General features: G+C 36.0%; 7 protein-coding genes across 7 annotated transcripts in view; 4 read left to right on the forward strand and 3 right to left on the reverse strand.

Moving 5' to 3' along the window:
- The window catches only part of LOC129791241 (fatty acid synthase-like), a 1,176,504-nt gene that overhangs the window by 1,107,597 nt on the left and 49,578 nt on the right, over positions 1-19,329 (reverse strand). The window lies entirely within an intron of this gene.
- The window catches only part of LOC129789960 (pupal cuticle protein), a 1,201,887-nt gene that overhangs the window by 1,070,285 nt on the left and 112,273 nt on the right, over positions 1-19,329 (forward strand). The gene's annotated exons all lie outside the window — the stretch shown is intronic.
- On the reverse strand, positions 3,052-8,601 carry LOC129789971 (peptidyl-prolyl cis-trans isomerase). The gene is made up of 3 exons (XM_055827121.1): positions 8,431-8,601; positions 6,934-7,099; positions 3,052-4,077 (listed from the first exon to the last, which is right to left on the reverse strand). The coding sequence occupies exons 2-3, from the start codon at positions 7,084-7,086 to the stop codon at positions 3,649-3,651; spliced, it is 582 nt and encodes a 193-aa protein (XP_055683096.1). The 5' UTR covers positions 7,087-7,099; positions 8,431-8,601; the 3' UTR covers positions 3,052-3,648.
- Positions 10,121-12,459, reverse strand: LOC129789963 (uncharacterized). Its single transcript, XM_055827111.1, has 2 exons — positions 11,958-12,459; positions 10,121-11,882 (listed from the first exon to the last, which is right to left on the reverse strand). The coding sequence occupies exons 1-2, from the start codon at positions 12,103-12,105 to the stop codon at positions 11,407-11,409; spliced, it is 624 nt and encodes a 207-aa protein (XP_055683086.1). The 5' UTR covers positions 12,106-12,459; the 3' UTR covers positions 10,121-11,406.
- Positions 13,248-15,204, forward strand: LOC129789916 (G-protein coupled receptor 143-like). Its single transcript, XM_055827041.1, has 4 exons — positions 13,248-13,844; positions 13,902-14,172; positions 14,481-14,640; positions 14,714-15,204. The coding sequence occupies exons 1-4, from the start codon at positions 13,568-13,570 to the stop codon at positions 15,104-15,106; spliced, it is 1,101 nt and encodes a 366-aa protein (XP_055683016.1). The 5' UTR covers positions 13,248-13,567; the 3' UTR covers positions 15,107-15,204.
- LOC129789902 (inositol-pentakisphosphate 2-kinase) overlaps positions 15,282-19,329 on the forward strand; it is a 42,711-nt gene continuing 38,663 nt past the window's right edge. The window contains exon 1 of the mRNA XM_055827027.1: positions 15,282-15,394. The gene's annotated coding sequence lies outside the window, so the exon portion shown is untranslated. The remainder of the gene's footprint in view (positions 15,395-19,329) is intronic.
- Positions 16,022-19,329, forward strand: part of LOC129789947 (protein BTG2-like) — a 35,675-nt gene continuing 32,367 nt past the window's right edge. Inside the window, exon 1 of the mRNA XM_055827080.1 lies at positions 16,022-17,553. Coding sequence (XP_055683055.1) covers positions 16,876-17,553 — 678 coding nt within the window. The 5' untranslated portion in view covers positions 16,022-16,875. The remainder of the gene's footprint in view (positions 17,554-19,329) is intronic.

The raw sequence follows: 19,329 nt of genomic DNA on the forward strand, positions 1-19,329 counted from the left end.
ATTTTTTGAACATTCTTTTCATTCCTTTTTACCCCTTTTGTGAAATACCAAAAAAACAGGCATTTAAATGAAATAGTTAATCAAGAAAATATGCCAATTTAGAAGAATCCCCCTCTTTTAGAGAAGTATTTTAGATGATATATAAATCCGCAATAATTCATATCCTTCGAGATAGTGAAAAGTTCATGGTGAAAAACCCCCACCGTTTGCTCTTGTTGTTGTAACAGTTGAATAAATAGATTTACCCCAAGAAAAAAAATGAAAATAAAATAAATAAAACAGTAGATGAGCAGGAATGATAGTAAGAATGGAAAAAAAAGTCGAGATTCAATGTTAAGAAAAAAGAATTTTTTTAGGCAGGAAATGCGAGAAATTCCAAAGAGACAAAAAATTTTTGAGAGAAAGTTATTAAATTCTTGTGCTAAGTGTCAACCTATTTTCTCACTCATAGTTAACAAAATGAAGAAGAAAAAAGAAGAAAATACCCCTTAGTGAGAATTTAAAGTACGTAGATGGTTATAAAAATACATAGGAACATAAAAATTATTCCAATGTGTGGAGAGACACAATGACTGTCACAAGAAATACCTTTAAAATTAGCGAATATTTGAGACGAAATTTTTGCCAAATAATTTTGTCCACTATTCCATGTGAATCGGTGTACAATATACCTCTATACTTGTATTTTTTTTGCTGTAAGCTACATTACAAACAAACTCATTTCCTGTGGACTTTCAGTACTCAACATACAATCTTTATAACTATACAGAACAATTTTAACAGATCTTTTCATACATATATAGCGTATATCTATGCAAACAAATGGATCTACATTAAAAGTTTTTAAACATAACCAATGACAATATAAAAAAATATTTAAAACCATTTTAAAATGTATTTTAAAAATGAAAAAAAAACTTATTTTCTTCAAGAAATGTATTTTTTTTCCTATGTGCGATTAAGATTTTATTAATTGAGACGAGTTATGTGTGTTGAACGATTTAAGGAGAAAACCAAAAAAACTTACTTAACTAATGGAAAACCTAACATGAATGTGACATTTAATTAATATTAGTAAAAAGGAGAGTATGGAAGAAAAAGAATATGTAAATAAATGATGAAAGATAATATAAAAGAAAAGCTACGCAGAAGGGTAAATAGAAGAAAAACTATATAGAGATTTCCCCCAAAAAAAAAACAAGATATTAAATGTTGTTGTCTGTTGAAAAAAATTTTATATTTTTAAAGAAAAATATATTTGGAGTATAATATATTTAAGTGAGTAATGTAACTTTTAAATCTTCTTTTATCAGTGTTGACATTTCAGATATTTTATAAAAAAAAATGAATCTTTCTCTGTAAGTGTACATAAACAAGTTTAGAAAGGAAAAGGAAGTAAAGAAGGCTAAAGCACCTATTGATGAATAAAAAAATAAAAAAAGAAAGATTGATAAGTAGAAAATTTAACTTGAGAGATTAATACAATTTAAAGAGAATCTATATTAATGGATATTAATTGTGTTAAAAAAATCTATGTATTGACAAAAAAACAACAATTTATGCAATAAAGAAAATATTGTTAAAATATTGAGGAATTTCATTTTTAATGTATAGGGGAGAGCGGGGTTAAAAAAGTCACTTAAGGGTTTAGAAAAAGCTCCTCAAATAGATAAAGCGAAATGTTTAGCTCATTTCTTTAGGAAATTTACTGCCCTACAACTCTTTCTCAGATCATTTTGTTCTATCTAGCTAGGTAATATGATATTTTAGGCTTTTTCTAAACCCTTAAGTGACTTTATTAGCCCCGCCCTCCCCTACTGAAAGAAAAATCCTATATTTATCAATTTCTGAAAGAGACAAAAAACACAACAGTGACGTCATTCATTGCTTTTTTGGGCAAATCTTTACAGACTTTTTGCAACTAATCATAATGAAAAAAAAATCACAGCTAAAATGTTATTATTCTTTCTTTTTTATTCTTTGCAATAAACGCGTGTCCTGATTGTTTTTAGGAATAAAGGATTTTCTTGTGGAAACACCTTAAGGACAATATTTGAACAGAAAGGGGTAACCCTTTCGCATTGTTTGGGTCAAACGTGAATTTAATTTTTATTCCAAGATTTAGTTGAATTTATGTAAATTAGACCAAAGAAAACGTTCTGAATAAGAAATGTTCTCTGTAAGCTACTACAGAATAAATACCTTGATGAAAAATTTCATTATTTCCACGTTTTATGCGGACGCGAAAGGGTTAATCCACATTTGCAGAATTTACTTCAAAAAGTCAATTCTGAAGCAAAATTCTTCAAAAGCGTAGAAAGTTCTCAAATTATTCCTATAACTGAAAATCTGTTTAGGTTTGGTAAATTATTTTTTTTAAGAAAAAAAATCTAAAATTGGAGATATTAAATTATAATCTATTTTTTATCATTAAACCAGAACAAATGAAAAATTTTAATTTTGTGCTTAAAATTGACTCCAAATCACTCTTAATTCGTAATTATCTTAAAATATCTCAAGATTTTAATTTATTTTTGACCATCCCCTTGTAAAATCTAGTTTTAAAAAACCAATAAGTTGAGTTGTTAATAATCTCTCTAGAAAATTAAATAAAATATATTTGACGGGTCGAGAAAATCCCAAAATTGACTTCAATTTAACACTGAAAAAATAAAATCGATCAAAAATTAAGTTATCAACCAAACTAAAGAATTTTGTTTTCTTTAGTATTTCTGCTAGAGCTGAAAGCTGCAATTGGATTGAGTAATTAACTAATCTTAACCCAAAATCAAATAGATTCTAATCTGTAAGCCCTAAAACTTCCTTCGATACTTAACCAATACCAGCCATTGTTGTACTGAATATACTCGAAAATCACAAAATTCCCCACTCAGGTGTTCCATAGGCTCCCCTTGACGCAGCACTATGTGTAATGAAAAGTAATGATGCATTTTGGCGGTTTTCCAGCATTTTATTGCTCGAATTTGTCTTCCTTAAGCAATTCATGAAGCAGAAAAGACGTTGAAAGGGCCTTAGTGTTTAAAAACTCACTTCAATTAAATTTTCTTTAATTCTTAAAAACTTAAAAACTCAGTTTCCATCCAGTTTATAAAGAATACCAATGATATCCTCAATTAGAATTTTCACCAAAAAAAAGAGACTTTGCTAATCAATAAACGTGTTGTGATTAAAAAAAAATTAATAATAATGGTACATTTAGCAATGAAGAAAAGTGTGAATTTTGATTTAAAAAAAGGGAAAACATTTTATTGTGTGAAAATGGAATTACAAAAAAGCGTTAATTGGGATTTTTCTTTTTTTCATTATCATTTTCATCTACCATTTAAATGTCTTACAAATGCTTTAGAGTAAATCAATAGAAGGGGGAGCGGGGAAAAAAGATGTAATTAATTGCGATGTTCGGGTCACTTTTACAAATTTATGATTAATTTCTAATCCTTCATCTCCAAATTCCTACGGACACCATAAATGCTCCTCATATACCATTTCATTTGCTTTAATTGAGTGGCAAAATAATGTGAGAAAATGACTGTGAGTTTTAATTATTTTCATTCCTTTTTCATTGAAAATTTTGGGAGAGGGTGGAGGAATTATTGGAAAGCAAATGCGAGCGATCAACACTCCCACTTATGACAGCTGTCCACAGTCAGAGACCACGATTTGTTTTGATGTCTTGCCAGATTGGCTGCCGAAGCCCTCAATCTTCTTCACTACATCCATGCCCTCAACAACAGTGCCGAACACCACATGGCGATTGTCCAACCAGGATGTCTTCACCGTGGTGATGAAGAACTGGGATCCATTGGTATTGGGTCCAGCATTAGCCATGGACAGGGTACCCGGTCCAAGATGCTTAAGCGTAAAGTTCTCATCCTCGAACTTGGAACCATAGATGGACTTGCCACCAGTGCCATTGTGATTGGTGAAATCACCACCTTGGCACATGAAATTGGGAATGACACGATGGAAGGTGGATCCCTTGTAGCCGAATCCCTTCTCACCAGTACACAGAGCACGGAAGTTTTCCGCCGTCTTCGGTACAACATCCGAACGCAGCTGCAGGAAAGACATCAAACAAATTCAAATTAGAAACTTCCCTCTTAGCGTGCAATTCATTCAACATTGTTAAACATTGCTGCTATGGTGATAAGTAAGCACATAGAGAAAATCTCATATGTATACAACCAATGCACCATCATGTAACAATTTCAATTAGCAATGATAAAATATTATTGACCATGAAAGTCTTAAGATGTCTCATACTCAAAAATTTAGGCTATCAATTTTTGCATTTTTTTTTTCTTCTGTTTACGTGAGATTAGCTTAACATTTTATCAGTTGACTGATTGGTGAATGTGAAATTTTCCAATGACTCCATCGCAATCAAGAAGATATTACTATCTTAAAGATTTTATATCAAATTCTTAAAGAGAATGACTGTTTAAATGCATTTTATTGACTCAATTAATTCCTTTTCAATCATAGCATGTAAAGTATACTGATTCTAGGTAAGAAAAATATTCTAAGAAGTCCATAAAAATCAATGCATTGTATGAATTGTTAATTGCAATTCACATTTTGTCGAAGAGTTGAGAAACGGCTTTAGATTTTTCTATTTAAATAAAACAACACATCATGCTTTTAATCTTTAAAGAACCCTCTCAAAATAAATGTTGAATTTGTCATTGTTAAACAATAGACTTGAAACATGTGGATAACTGTATCAGATATTGTTATTTGGTCATCAAATACCAATAAAGGAAATTAAGATAAAGGACGTGTTAAATGAAAATTTCGTACGAAAATTACGTATCTCTTTGAGTCATAACTTATATCAACACCCTTTTCACAGATCTATGAGATCAAATGCCCTCTAATTGGCATTATAGGAAAATGTTAGTGTGATAAAATACAAAATATCGACCAGGGTAGACAATTAAAAAGGTATTTTCCTTTTGTTCACGTGTCGCATTATTTTATGTTAATTAGTTCGGAGTGTGCAATTCATAGAATTTACATGAACTCTGCTATTTTGTTACATTGCAATTCTACATTCTTGGGAGAATCCTCTTTCCTGTTATTGTTTCCTAAATTTAACTAGCTATTCTTGTATAGATACCTATTTTATAACAATGATTCATGTAATAGGGTGTATGTGATTCATATTCATCGGCACAATACACAATGATTAATATTAATGGAAAATTATTTGATATGTGGTCATCAGAGGTTGTTGTCATACAAACAAATTTTGTATATTGGAAATTCTATGGATAAACAACAAATAGCAAATAGCCTCGAGAGCTTCACCCTGACCCAAAACATTTTGACCAAATTAAATATTTCAGGATATTGATATTTTTATATAGTGTTTCATCGGTATAATATCGGTAGTTCAGTGGTAGAATGCTCATTAATACTGCATTGTGAATCAGTACTGAGGAGTTTTTTTTTGCAGTAACTCTTACACAACTCCTCAATGAGTCATGTTGTGCAGTTATTTATTGTTAATTGACGCCGACTATTGTCCTTGTTATCCACATTCAGTGTTAGTAATTAATTAGTTGTGAAGACGTGGCAGTTTAGCTGAAATGTAATGTAGTAGAATTGCAAGTTATTGAGGGTAGTATAAAGTAGAAATAAACATGTTTGAAATGTAGTTTATAAAAGAAAAATAAGCCTTCATTTCTCAAGAGTTTGGAAGATTTCTTTCAATGATTAAATGCATTTTCTTCATCATACTGTCGAATAGAATGAAGTATCTGCGTGAAATATCAAATTCAGTGCTAAAAATAGAATTATACAAGCAATTAGACAATCTTTGGAGACTTTCACCGGCTGATTAAATTGAGTACAGCACACACACAGTATATGTTAGTTAGCGTGTTGAGGAAATTGCCTCTCATGTATGTGATATAGAAACCCCTTCTGCCGCACGCCAGCCCATATTGAGAGCCCAACCAACCAACCACCCCGGAATGAATTCAACATTGTCCATTGTTAAAAGCAAAAACCGCGAGGAAATGAGGGAAGAAAATTACGTATTCGCCCAGAAAAGAAATTCAATTCGCCAGACAATGCCTATTCATTGGCTGGGCGAACTACACGCGCGCGCGCCACAATACTTCCTCCTCACCAGCCCCAGCGCCACCATCATTAATGACATTAACCTCGTGTCACCCGGTGCTCTGGAATTTTCCTATGACTGCGCCTCAACGAACATGACACGAGAAAACCCCCAGCATGAAATTGTACCCTTTTATCGCAACTCTCCCGCCCCGTGAGGCCCAATGGGGGTGTGTATGGGGAGTCTACGTAGCCTTGGGGCAAAAAATTGGGGCCATAATGTCGGATGTGAACCCGGTATGGGGAGTTTTTTTCTACCTACCTCTACCTTGTGTGCAGGGCAGCACCACCCATCCCCGAGATATTTTGGCGTGTGTGCAACGTACAATGAAATATTGAATGGGAATGGGGATGAGGATGGGGGGCGTGTGGACACGTAAAGCCCCCCTGGGCGGGCATCGCATCGATTCCGTGGCAATTTATTGTCCATTTTTCCACCCACCCGCCCAGAAAATCACAATGAACTCGTCCGTGACTCAGCGACTGCAGCGCCACCCCAGACGCCCCCATGCGTAGCCTCCCGGATTACCCATTGCCCCCGCATAAATTCCCCCAAAACCCCACTCAAACTGCACGGGAAAACACCCAGAGGGGCCCTATGGGATTTTTGAACCCACCGCGAAAAAAAATAGCAACAGAATGTTGCGTGAAAAATTCAGCCGGCATTTGGGCACTCATGGCCGGCAACAATGGCGCTCCGGTACTCACGCGTTCCGTGACCTTCCACATGGTAGCTGTTCTTTTACACCCAAAATTCCCACATAAAAAGTAAAGAAATCAACTCACTTCCATCACGATGCGTCCAATGGGCGCATTGTCTCCGGACATGTCGAAATAAACTCGCGGTAGACCCATCTTTTTGCTGGCAAATTCACGAATTAATTGCAGCGATACAGCAGAACACTTGAAATTCCGTCCAATGGCGAGAGGAAACTTCATTTAATGGGCTAGGCTGCGAAAGGAGAAGACAAAACAAGGGGTTATTCATTTGAGACATTCAGAATCATTTGCTACTTTGATTCTCAAAGTGATTCTCTGTTTTATAAGTTTTGATTCTTTTTCTTACTTTTCTTCAATTTCTTTTCTACATTTTATCAATTTTCTTATTTTTCCAGGGTTTTCTGGAACAGAATGATAAAGAGGAGGGATTGAGATCAAATCAGTGAGGAAAATTAAAGTTTGGAAAATTCGATTTATAAACAATTTTTTTTTAATTTAGAAAGATACAAAATCTCTTTAATCAATTTGTTTTTGAGTTAATTATTATTCAATATTATTTCTGAACATTATAAGAGCCTGGTGAAGGCAATAGATTAGCCAAAACGTCGCTGAAAAGCTTGCATTGGCTATATATTAATTATCGTATCTCTTGCGCTCCGAGGAGACGCTTCAAGAGCTCGAAAAACTAATTTAAAAAATCGCAAAATACCGTCTAAAGATTGAGATTGAGTTTTATAAATTCCTCACTTTTAATAAGTTCGACGTTTCGCAGATATGTATCTCCTTATTCAGGTACAAATTATTTGAGTCAATGTTACATAGTCATGGTAAGAATGGCCACAAAATGTGTCACCGTTAATAATAATTTGTACCTGAAGAAGGAAACGTAAAGCTTCGAGGCGTCTCGTGCTTATTAAAAGTAATTTATGGAATTTCTTAAGGCCAAATCCTGTTTTTTACTTCCTGGAAAATTTAGATTTAAGGCGGCAAAAATACGGAAAAACCAGAAAAACTGTTTTTCGCAAAGTTAAAAAAAAAAACAAAAAATCAGAGCGAATCAAATATTTTTGTTCCATAATATTCCGGATTCTCTTTCAATCCAACTGATTCTTTTCAAACCTCTTTCTTTGGAGACATTTTTTCGAGGGAAATTTCTTAAACCGGAAGACATGTCATTTAAATTAAAATCTTCACTTATTTCACAATTTTTCCTCAAAACTTTATTAGAATTTTCACTTAATAATTCACCATTGAATTTTTATGTAATTTTTAGAATAAATCAAATGAAGCTTCAATTTATTCTTTTGAATTTCTATTGATCAAACAAATGTGAGAAAATTTCCCTTATGCTCGAAAAAATATCCCAAAATAGAATTTTAATGCCGGTTTTATCAAGAAACTTTGCTAAAAATTAATTTTTAGCGAAATCTAGTTATTAATTTTTTATTAATTCATAGGAATTATATTCTATGAAATAATTTATTTGGAAAACAAAAAATGATGCAATAGAATTAAAGGTACTAATAATTTCTTTATTATTTCTTTTTACCTGAATGTACTTACCTGTTGACTGTTGGGTTAAATCTCAATCTCCAATAGATTATTCACTTAATAAATGCAAGAACAATTGATTTTGTTTGCGCTGTCTAATGATTTTTAATGAAAAAATTAAATTTATTAGTTTTGGAATTTATGTAATCAAACACATGGGGGGACACAAAACTCTCGAAATTCTTCTTCGAAAATCCAAAAAGTCGTTATTTTAAATTATTAACACTACACCTTCCAGCCTGAGGTCTCTATTAATCGCAGGAAATTAAAAAAATATTTTTTAGAGAAAATTTTGCAAAAATAAGCCCAAAAAAAGAAAAAAAAACCAAAATCAATTTTTCAAAAGAAGTTTTATTCGATTGAATATTTTGTAAGTACACAATGATACAACCTCCTTAAAAAATAAGTCATCCACAAAAATTATTCAATATTATACTGTGATATTAATAAATTCCTGGGGTTTTGGGACTATGTCACCGTGAAAAATATTTTTAATTTTTTCACCGAAAAAAGCAACAAAAAATATTAAAATGTGTAAAGATAGATAAAAAAGAGAATTAAATAAATGGACGGGAATTTTCACTGAGATTAATTAATAAAAACTAGAGCCACAATATTAATTATTCAATGTGTGATATTTTTTTTTAGCTTGTCTAACTATAAAAATTGTCACCTTTTATAGAATCAAGCTTCGTCAAAGTTTTTTTTCTTTACATTTAAAATGTGTTTTACATTTAAATATTCATTCTGCTTACGCCATTAATGCTACGAGTTTCAATTGCAACTGGGTGTTATTCACTTTTTTTTTCTTTAATTTATTAATAATTATTACTAATATAGTTATTTTTTCTTCTTCTTCTTCTTCTTTTGTAAGAATTAGACTAAATTGCATTTTATTTCTACTCAATAGAGATTATTTTTCTTGTTTTTTTTGTTGTGTTATTAAATGCCATATTTCCATCTTGTTTTTTTTTTCAATAATACTTTTCAATTTCATTTTAAGCCATCATCATCTTGCGATCTATTCCTTGTTTTTTATTTGTTTATTTTCTCAATATCTTTTTTTGGATAGAAAAATATTGTTAGTTTAATTGGAATTTAAATATTTTATAGAAATATATCTCTATTTTTGTATTAGTTGAGAAGAGAATTAATGTCTTTTCCCGTGACTTATTAGCCTGGTGTCGCCGTAAAAAAGACATTGGATTGAGAAAGTGTCTTTTCTTGTGAAACCTAATTGTTTCTGAAACGATTAAATTTCAAAATAAATAAAAGATTCAATTGCCACAAAAAAGATCTTAATTTTTCTTTGGATGTTGGGATGAGAACACAGGGCTTCCAGATAACAATAAGGTTCCACGTGGTGCTCCCCGTTACACACGGAAAAATTCTTCACCGGGACAGCAGAGATTTCCGTGAAAATTTCATCAAACAGTCTCTTAAGTGATAAAAAATTAATTTGCATGCAAATTGGTTTGTTTTGGGTTAATTCTTTTCTTTAATTAACCAACAACCATTTTTTTTGTCCAAGGTGCCTCGACTTTTGTTTACATTCTCTGTGAAATATAAATTGTTTTCTAACGTCATATTTTGGATTTTTCAATGAAGCCAATGAAAGTTTGTTTCTTTTTTAGCTAGAGAAATCTTAAGTATTTGGTGTAAATTCCGTCAAATATGTTTTATTTTAACAGTTGTTGTAAGATTTTGATATTTTGTGTTTTTAAATCTTTTCTTCTAAAGAAGGAAAAATTCCAAACTACATTTTAAAAAGTTTTATGACAGAATCGATGTCTTTTTCGACAAATTCTAAAAGATTCTGATTCTGAAAGATTTGAGTCGAATATGAGCTCTAATAAAATTCAAGAATATGGCGTCCAAAATGGCGGATTGTCTAATGTTGGCGTCACTAACATTAATTTTATAGCATTTGTATTTGAGCAAATTTATTTTAAATTTAAGACTGTGTTTAAATCGTTAAAATATCATTTAGAATCTTTCAAGTTTCTGAATAATATTAAGGAACAAGACAGAAATTATTAGACAAAGAAGGTTAGGATAGGTACTGAGGTTTGAATTATTCTTTGCTTGTGGTCCCAGTACTAATGGCCTTAGGCCTTCTTACGAAATTTATTTTCAATGAAAACCGATTTAGGGGTAGAATCTCTTAAAAATCTTTTCTTTTCCTAAAATTCATCAGTTGTAAAATTTTTGCTTGTTCTATGAAAAATCTTCAAAGATTTTAACAGATCGGATTTTTTTATTATTTTTTAAAAGGAAAATTATTTTTCCGGTGTTCTTTAAAAATATTTCTGATGGTTTTCTGTAACAACAAACCCATTGTTTTTCCTTAATGGAATGACAAATGTCAAAATCTAACATCAAACTTTTAAGTTCTAAGAAAAGATTTTTAACAGAATCGACCCCTTTTATCCAAATTAGAGGAAATGGAATAATTTCAAAATTTAATCAATTTATTAGAATCTTTTATCGATTTCTGTCATTGAATTTTTGACGTTTCGATGTCGTTGTGAGATTATCTTCAGGACATCAAAATATAAGAAAATCAAATAATTAAAAATAAATATTTTTAAAAAAGCATTGCCCTTGGAATTTTTATTAACAAAAAAATCAGCTAAATGTGTAGCAGAAAAAGGAAAACTAACATTTTTGAGTTTTGAAAACAACAACATTCCATACAAAATGTAAACAAAAACAATCGAGGCATCTTGACCATGTAAGAGTTTTGTTTTTTTTTTTGCACTACGCCTCTACGTTTCACCCTTCTTCTTGTTAGTTAAAAAAAAAGGAAAAACAATAAGTACGGAGGATAAATAAATTAAAAAAAAGTGTGGTGTCTTTGCGTGTCATGATCAATCTCACAGTATGTCTTACCAACCAACAGTTAGCTTCGCCGTTTCCGACCTAAAACTTCTCCCGGCGCCTCTTGCGCGTGAGCCTTCCAAAGAGGGCCTTCACTTTCACTATTAGTTATGCTTCTTCAACATGCCCAGTTGGGCGGAGGACAATGCGTGGATCTGGATCGAGCATGCGATCAGATTCCTCAGCACTGCTGACGCACTCCTTTGTGTCAGGCATGAGATTGCGACGCTCCTCGTCGTCGAGACGTGCTGGAAGCTCCGACACAGGAGCGTATTGGGTGTGTGAGACAAGGGGATCGGTGGATGGGTTGAGGGCCATAATTTGACCCCCACCAGAGCCCTGAAATTGCCGGGCAAGGCCTTGCTTCTTCGACAAATGGCACGGGCAGATGCAACTGCGGCGCCAATCGGCCACTTTGATGTACACCCCAAGAAGGAAGAACCCAAAGAGGGTCATAAAGACACCCCCAACAACCACCCCAATGTCTACACCTTCTGTGGTTTCTGCTGCATCTACCCCAAGCTCTTCCTTGTGCTCCTCTGTGTCCTCAAAGTCTGCAGCTCCATTTGCAATCATTGTCACCCCTAATGGAAAAGAGAAAAAGAACCCTCATTGTATTCTTCCGGAAAGAATTTTCTCAGGAAGTTCCCCCAACTTACCAGCAGCTACAAATGAGAGTGCCACAAAGAGCAGGAGTGCCTGCGGGAGGGGCTTCTTGAGTACACGCAGCGGCGACACGGAAGTCGTCTGAGGCCTTGGCTCATAAGACACTGTCGTGGGCTGATACACTGGACCACTAGCAGGCATCCTTACTTCCGTATATGCAACGTTAACAACAATACGAGGATTTTTCAGCAATTAAAGTAGAATTTTCACCAAAAATTCCACCATATGTTGCCAAAACTCCCAAAATTCTGTTTACGTCCCGAGACTACCGTGAAAAATGTGACCAGACAAAGTACTTTTTTCTGCCAATTCTCAGTCTTCTCGAGACTACCACGACTACCACTCGGAGGAGAAGAGATTTTACTGTACTTTAGCACTTCTGAAGCAGCAGAAATGACTCACAGGAGGATATTTTTTTAATGGAATAGGAATTTTTATTTTGTGTGATGAAATTTTTCTTCTTCTTCTTCTTCCTTTTATTTTTTCATTGAAACTCCCCACATGTTAACGCATACAGGAGGTGTATAATACGCGGAGAATGTTTTTCTACACGACGTGCCACTATAAAATTTCTAGTACTACGCCGAAAAATTTGGTGACTACGGAAAAAACAAATTTTCTTCGTTTTACGCAATTTCCCAGCTTTTCCTGCAGCAGGGGACTTCGTTGGAGCCCGCTGCATCTGTTACGGGGGTTTTCGAGCAGAAAAGGCATTTTTATGTATTATTTTTAGGATTTTTAGACATCACCTCCAAAATTCGAGCAGTGCACTGAAAAAAATTTGGCGGTTGCGGGAAAACTCAATTTTCACCGCTCCAACGCAATTTTCAGGGTTTTTTCAGCCGCAGGGAGGTTTGTGGGGCTGGGGGACGTGTAGTCCGGGGTTTTTTTTTCTGGAGTGAGCGGTTTTTCGCGAAAGTTAATTTGGGGGAAAATCCGCCGGCAGTTTTCATTTTATAGTTTTCGTACGACTTTTTCTCTCGGAATTGATTTTTTTGAACTTTCCTTTTTTATGCCAATCGAGGCTGCTTCGCTTCCTGTTCACAAAAAACTACTTCCGGTCGGAAAAATTGGCAGAAAACGCGAGAAAATTGCAATAAAAATGCATCCGTCTCATTTTCTCTTGAGCAAACACTGCCAAAAATAGCTAGTGGCTTCCTTTGGAACTACATTTTGGGCGCTAAATACAAAAATGATTCTCCTGTTTCGCGCTAAAATTCTCTCGGCGCGTAAAAAACAACAAATGCAAAGAAGAGAATAATTTGTATGGCTTCTCTTCAATTGTGAATGAATTTGCGATAAACTGTATTTAATTTGAGAGAGATTAATTACAAAATTAGCATTGATGGGATGCTTTTGTTATCTCCGGAGGCGCCCATCTCTATTTAAAAACTAATAACTCTCTGTGTGATAAGACGAGGGATTGTGGGCAGAGTAAACAAACTATCCGAAGTCATCCGGACGAGATTCTCTCTCTGATGGAGCATCATCATCATCGTCTCTCTCCCAAAAGTGATAACGGAGTGGTGCTGTAGCTATTCTCTGTTTTTCGGGGGATTTATTAGGACATTTTCACTCGCTCTGGAGCAGCAGGCAGAGAAGAATGTCCGATCCTACTATACAGACGTTTTGCTGCCATCACAGGAACCCCGCTGATGGGGCTATCCTGCTGATGGGAGAATTCGGCACCAACAGCTACCTCTTTGTGTGTATGGTGAGTTCCTTTCTGGGCATCATGGGGGCTCACTACCAGATCTTCATACGGGGACGGCAACAGAACACCCTTGAGAGGCGAGTCACAGAATCTGGGAATTCATTGAGCTCCAGTGGTCAGAAAGTTATCTTATGGCTGGCGATTGCGGATTTTTGTGCTTCTCTCGGTGAGTCTCATCCCCAGACAAATCTGGATGTTTTTTTCTTAATGTTTCTCTTTTTAGGTGTTTTTGTGCGTTCAGCCATGTGGAGATACTTCCAGCCCATGATGATTAGGGATGATGATGCAAGTGTAATCTTCTGTGCCGTCACATCGGCGTGGACACAGTACTTTTACACCTGCACCTGGCTGTGGACATTTAGCTATGCCATGAGTGTCCGCAGCTACCTCCGGACTGAGGAATTCTCCATGAGACGCTATCATGCTGCTGTCTGGTCAATTGGAGCCGTGCTCACGAGTGTGGGACTCACTGTGCTCTACTATCCCAATGCCGAGTAAGTTCACAAAAAAAAAACAAATCTCATCTCAAGTGGGGCGCTCCAGGGTCCAACTGTGACGCCACGGAGATGCAATTATGTAAAACAAAAAAAAAAATGTTGTAGATCAGAGAAATTGCTCTTCCACCCGACCCACTGATAAGAGGAGATTGAATGGCTTTTTTTTGGGTAAATATTTGGATTTTGTGAGCTGATAACTGCGACAATGTGTTGTGTTTAGTTTGAAGACAAAAACTTCCTCAAGATTGCTGCTTTCTTCTGTCTCTGAAGGAATTTTTCATTGAAATATTAATGTGTTTTTTCAGTTGCCAAAATGTGAAGGAATTGTGGACAGCCCTCTCGAGAGTTCTGCCTAATTACTGCGCCACATACCTTCCCATCCTCATTGTAATGATTGGCAATCCAATAATCTACATGGATGCCAATAAGCTGATCAGCAAGATGTACGTGATGAATTTTATGCGGGTGAGTCTTGAGATTATTTTATCATTTTGTCATTCAATTCTTATTTCCAACACTTCCCTGGCTTCCCCCACAGATCACCTCGTATGAGAGACGAGTCATGACGAGATTCAAGTGGAAGTTCCTCTTCATCAACATTGTCTTCTACATTTGCTGGCTCCCCAACCTCATTGGTGGCTTCATCCTCTGGACCGTGTGGGGCTCAGTCCCGGAGAACGTGATGATTGTCATCTGGTACGCTATGGCAGCTACGAATCCTCTCCAGGCCTTCCTCAATGCTTTCGTTTATCGACGGTGGGCCAAATCGTACGCAGAAAGCGTCGCAAACAATGAGACACGTCGGGAAACCTCCCCACTCCTGGAGAAGCATCGAAGCTGGCTGAGGCGTCCAGGTGAAGGACCACCAGAAGGGCCATCGTTGATACTGAACAATCCCTCATCTCACCGCACCAATTGTTCCTGCTTTTGAATTTACCCGCCACTTGCTGTCGCGTTGACAGTGGGACTTCCCATGCTTGTTTTTATCACGTTTTTTTTATACATAACAAAAGAAAAGAAATTCCTCAAGTGCTTGGCGATTTATTGCTAATTTATCGCTATCCAATAAGGGGGCGCGAGTACCTTTTTTGTGCACAGTGATAACATTTTTTCACTCTCCAATTCAGGAAGACAAAAGAATTTGTTTCTCTGACGCAATTTTGTGTATTTAATCTTCACTTCCGAGTGCTCTGTGTGCTTCTCAGACTTCCAAGAAGAGGTGTGTAGTAAATTAATACCTTTTTAGAAAATTAATCCGTGTATTTTGTATTTTTTTTTTGTAAATTAAAGAATTTGTCTTTGTAGCATTTTGTCTGCTTAATTTATCGTGTTGTTGTGTCTGAAATTCAAGACCTCATAAAGCGTTAATATGCGTTAAAGCGCGAGGTGATCAAAAATCGTTTTGCAAAAAAATCTTTTGAGTTTATTTTGAAAAAGAAAAAAAAAACAAAATATTTTGGGTTGAACAAAAACAAAAAAAATTGACAGTTTGTATTTAAAATTAAATTGTCCCATATTGACCTCAACGATTTCCTTCGATTCATGGAGGTTGTCTATAAATTCTCATACGATTTTATCGACATTCCAGCATAACAGTTTCGTGTTTATCACTTTTATCGACGATAAAATCCAATAAAAAGAACATAAAACTGTTCTAAATGTTTGTCAAAGAATTTTATTCGGAGTTCAATACAATTCTTAACCCTCACAGTCACAGTACATAAAAGAACAATTTTTATCAAATTATTCCACGGGCAGAAAATTCAAAGAGATTTCACACGATAAAATGAAGATTTTTCCATGAGAACCTCGTAAGAGATTTCGCCGAAATTCCCCAGTTGGGTGCTCATGAGCAAACGGCTGCAACTACGTGATCAGAGTCAGAGAAGGAGCATTTGTGATGAGTCGTCGTCCGCAGTGTTAAAGTGTTGCAATTTAGGACAATTTCCGCTTCAATTTACCACCTCTACACACCATTTTCATTGCAATAGTCTCAGAGATTTCCGTGTGCACACTGTGGGTTCATTTTGCAGCATCGTGCGTGAGTGTTTTGCGTGAAAAAATCGATCCGAGAAAGTTTTGCACGGAGTTTGCTGAAACTTTTTTTTCGTGCTGGAGCGCAGTTTTTGTGGTCAAACGACGTCTAAACGGGGGGATAGGAGGTGAGCCAATTTGGAGCTTTTGCGAGGCAGCAAGTGGGGACCACCATCAGCTTTTGAGGTAGCCAAAGCAGCTGCACCTGGATCAACCTAAATTCAGAGTCAGAGTGTGTTGTTTTTGTGTGTCCCAAAAAGTTCTTTGTTTCCACCATCGCGGTTGCGTCCCGAAAACGTTTTCAGCCCATAGGGAATCCGCCACCGTGATTACGTGTCTGCAAATTTAGGCAGCAGCAGGAAGTGGGTGCGAGGTGTAGGAATAACCAGCAGAAACAAAAATCCTTCAGGGGGCTTTTGGGGCGCAGGAGAGTGGAGAGAGAAACCATCGCCACATCAGCCAACAAGTACAAAGAGACCACCAGAAGAAAAGCGAGTCAGCAGAGACAGCTGCCACACCGTACTCTGTGGAATAGAGCGAGAAAGGCAGAGGTAACCAGTGAGAGAGATTAAATGGTGCTGAGGCAAAGTAGGCGAGGCAGAGAAAATCACAAAAAAGCGTGCGAAGAAGACAAAGAGATCTGGAAGTGTCAGGGAAGGCAGCAAGATGAGAGTTGAAGTGCATTCAGCTGCCCAATTCCTCATGAATCTGCTCCGTGTGAAGCATAATAAGACACTGCCGGAGAATCAGTTGGAGAACTTCAAGGGTTCCCTTGAGGATTTGCTGCTAATACGCTACCGTAGCCATTGGTATCCGGAGGTACCGACCAAGGGTAGTGGTTTCCGGTGTATACGGATTAATGGGAAAATGGATCCAATAATTGAGCAGGCAGCCGTCAATGTTGGTCTCCACCCTCGCACCCTGAAGACAATGCTACCGCAGGAATTGACCCTGTGGATCGATCCGGATGGCGTCAGCTATCGCATTGGTGAGAATGGGTCCATCTGCTGCCTGTACGAGGCCACGTCGGATGCACGATCCAGCCCATCGTCGGACCTATCGATGTCAAGTGATGAATTTAGCCTCGAGAGACGGCCAGAGTGGAATCACATTACCCTCCTTGGCTACCTCGATGAGCCCTACCCCCGTTCACCGCGAAGTAGCAACAACAGCAGCTTTAGTAGCTCCGGAACGGGCAATAGCCCACCGCTGAGCCCCATCCTGGCACCAGCCACCGTCAATCGATACTCGCACAATCAGCGTCATCCGCATCATCAGATGCACCGAACACCCAATCGCCCCGCGTACTTCAACCACTGGGATGGAGGAATCAATAACTACAATGTAAGTCGATGCTATATGTTTGTTTTTTCTCTTTTCACCCTTTTTGTGCCCTCTTATCTCCACATCGCGCTCTCTCTTTCTCTCTTCCTCTCCCCGTGACCCCTTAGTCACCTCACGATGTGACGTCATTGTCTCGAAACAACCTCTTCTCCTCCCCTTGGCTGGCAAAACCCTCACACGCCAGCCAGCCAGGCAAATTACCGCACATTCCCCCTTGTTTCTGGACACCCTGAATGCTGCTTTTTCTCCCATAAGGGGGGGGGAATGCAAAAACCAACCCAGACACTCATGAAAAAGACGAATGAATTCCAGGAACATGGCTTTCTGGAAGAAGAATTCCCTTGTGGTGTGGAGAAGTCAGATGGGAGAGACATGAAATAAAAAAAAATTAAACCCACACGTCATACATTTTGGGCACAACATAGCTCATGAATATTCTTCTGGCGATGATGGGAAAGACAAAAGGGTGAAACTGCCCGGAGTATCTCAACCGGAATGCCTCTTTGTTTCTTCTTATATATTTTTTGTATATTCACTTGAAAACATTCCACCATTTTGCCTGTTCAATCGTCGTCATCGCAGTTGAGGCTTTTTTTGGGTATGGGGTGCAATCCACGCGTGGTGGGCAACTATATGTACCTGGACTGGGGCCAGTGGGAATGACCAAAATGGCTGTGAACTGGTTTGACGTGGTTTTGGCCATGACGAAGGACTAAAAATCAATGAAAAGGTTGAATTAGGGTGCACAAAACATGGCCAGATATATTATATTTGGGAATATGCGTTGAATGGCTCTTTATGAATGGAATGAGTATACCTACCTACATAATTTTATGGGGAGAGTTTAACTGTATTCATGTCAGAGGAGAAAGCCAGGAGAGTTATATTTAATTGATTTTTGTTGAAAGTCGTTAAAATTGTCTATTCTTACTTAATTTGTAATGAAAGAGTTCTTTTAAGAGAAAGCCTTTTTATGCTTAATACATTTGTTTTGTTTAAAGCTTTGTTTTTATGATTAAAAAAGTCTATTCTAAATGAGTGACGTCATTACACAGGTCCTAAACTACTTAGTTATTAAATTCTTTTAAAAATTAATCTATAGAATCTTCTTCAGCTTTGTTTTTTGAAGTTTGCCTTAATTTTCGAGAGCTATAGTGGGTATTTTGCTATCCAATAATTTATTAAATAAGGACCTAGAATTGCAGTGGCAAACCCAGATATTTCAATAGTTAATCGAGATTATTTTAGTTTTATTCATTTTTAGAAAAGTCATTTTATATTTTTTAGATTCCTAACTTTAGCAGCTAAATGTTTTGATTAACGTCATATCTTTTTCATATTTTTGTTAAGAATCTCATGAACCGATATTTTAAAAAATTTTTGAAAATACTCATTGAAAAAAAAATTATATTAAAAAAATATATTTATTCTCAATTAAAATTTAATTTTTATTTTCTTTACATTATTCATGGATGAAACGAAAACATTTTATGATTAAGAACTATTATTTCTGAAAAATAACAATCAAAACAGTTTAAGAACCTAAAACCGAACGTTAGATGAAAATTAAATCAAATTTTGATAAGAAAAAAGTAGAAAATCTTCAATCTTCTAGTTGGATCTCATGTTCTGTTACTTTCTAAATCTTTTGGAAAGTTTTTAGACTAAAATAAGTATACTAGACTAGACTACGATTCATTAGCTGTTTTCATCTACGTTTTTCCAGGCAAGTTGTTATATATTTGACTAGCTTGTATTTTCTTCTTATTTTATTTA

Source organism: Lutzomyia longipalpis, chromosome 2, assembly GCF_024334085.1.
Source record: "Lutzomyia longipalpis isolate SR_M1_2022 chromosome 2, ASM2433408v1".
NCBI lineage: Eukaryota > Metazoa > Arthropoda > Insecta > Diptera > Psychodidae > Lutzomyia > Lutzomyia longipalpis.

Coding starts and splice junctions, on each gene's coding strand:
- LOC129789963 (XM_055827111.1), bottom strand. CDS start 12,105: ATGCCTGCTAGTGGTCCAGTGTATCAGCCCACGACAGTGTCTTATGAG. Junction 11,883..11,957: donor ACTCTCATTTGTAGCTGCTG/GTAAGTTGGGGG, acceptor CTTTTCCATTAG/GGGTGACAATGATTGCAAAT.
- LOC129789971 (XM_055827121.1), bottom strand. CDS start 7,086: ATGAAGTTTCCTCTCGCCATTGGACGGAATTTCAAGTGTTCTGCTGTA. Junction 4,078..6,933: donor TTGGACGCATCGTGATGGAA/GTGAGTTGATTT, acceptor TCTTTCCTGCAG/CTGCGTTCGGATGTTGTACC.
- LOC129789916 (XM_055827041.1), top strand. CDS start 13,568: ATGTCCGATCCTACTATACAGACGTTTTGCTGCCATCACAGGAACCCC. Junction 13,845..13,901: donor GGATTTTTGTGCTTCTCTCG/GTGAGTCTCATC, acceptor TTCTCTTTTTAG/GTGTTTTTGTGCGTTCAGCC. Junction 14,641..14,713: donor ACGTGATGAATTTTATGCGG/GTGAGTCTTGAG, acceptor CTTCCCCCACAG/ATCACCTCGTATGAGAGACG.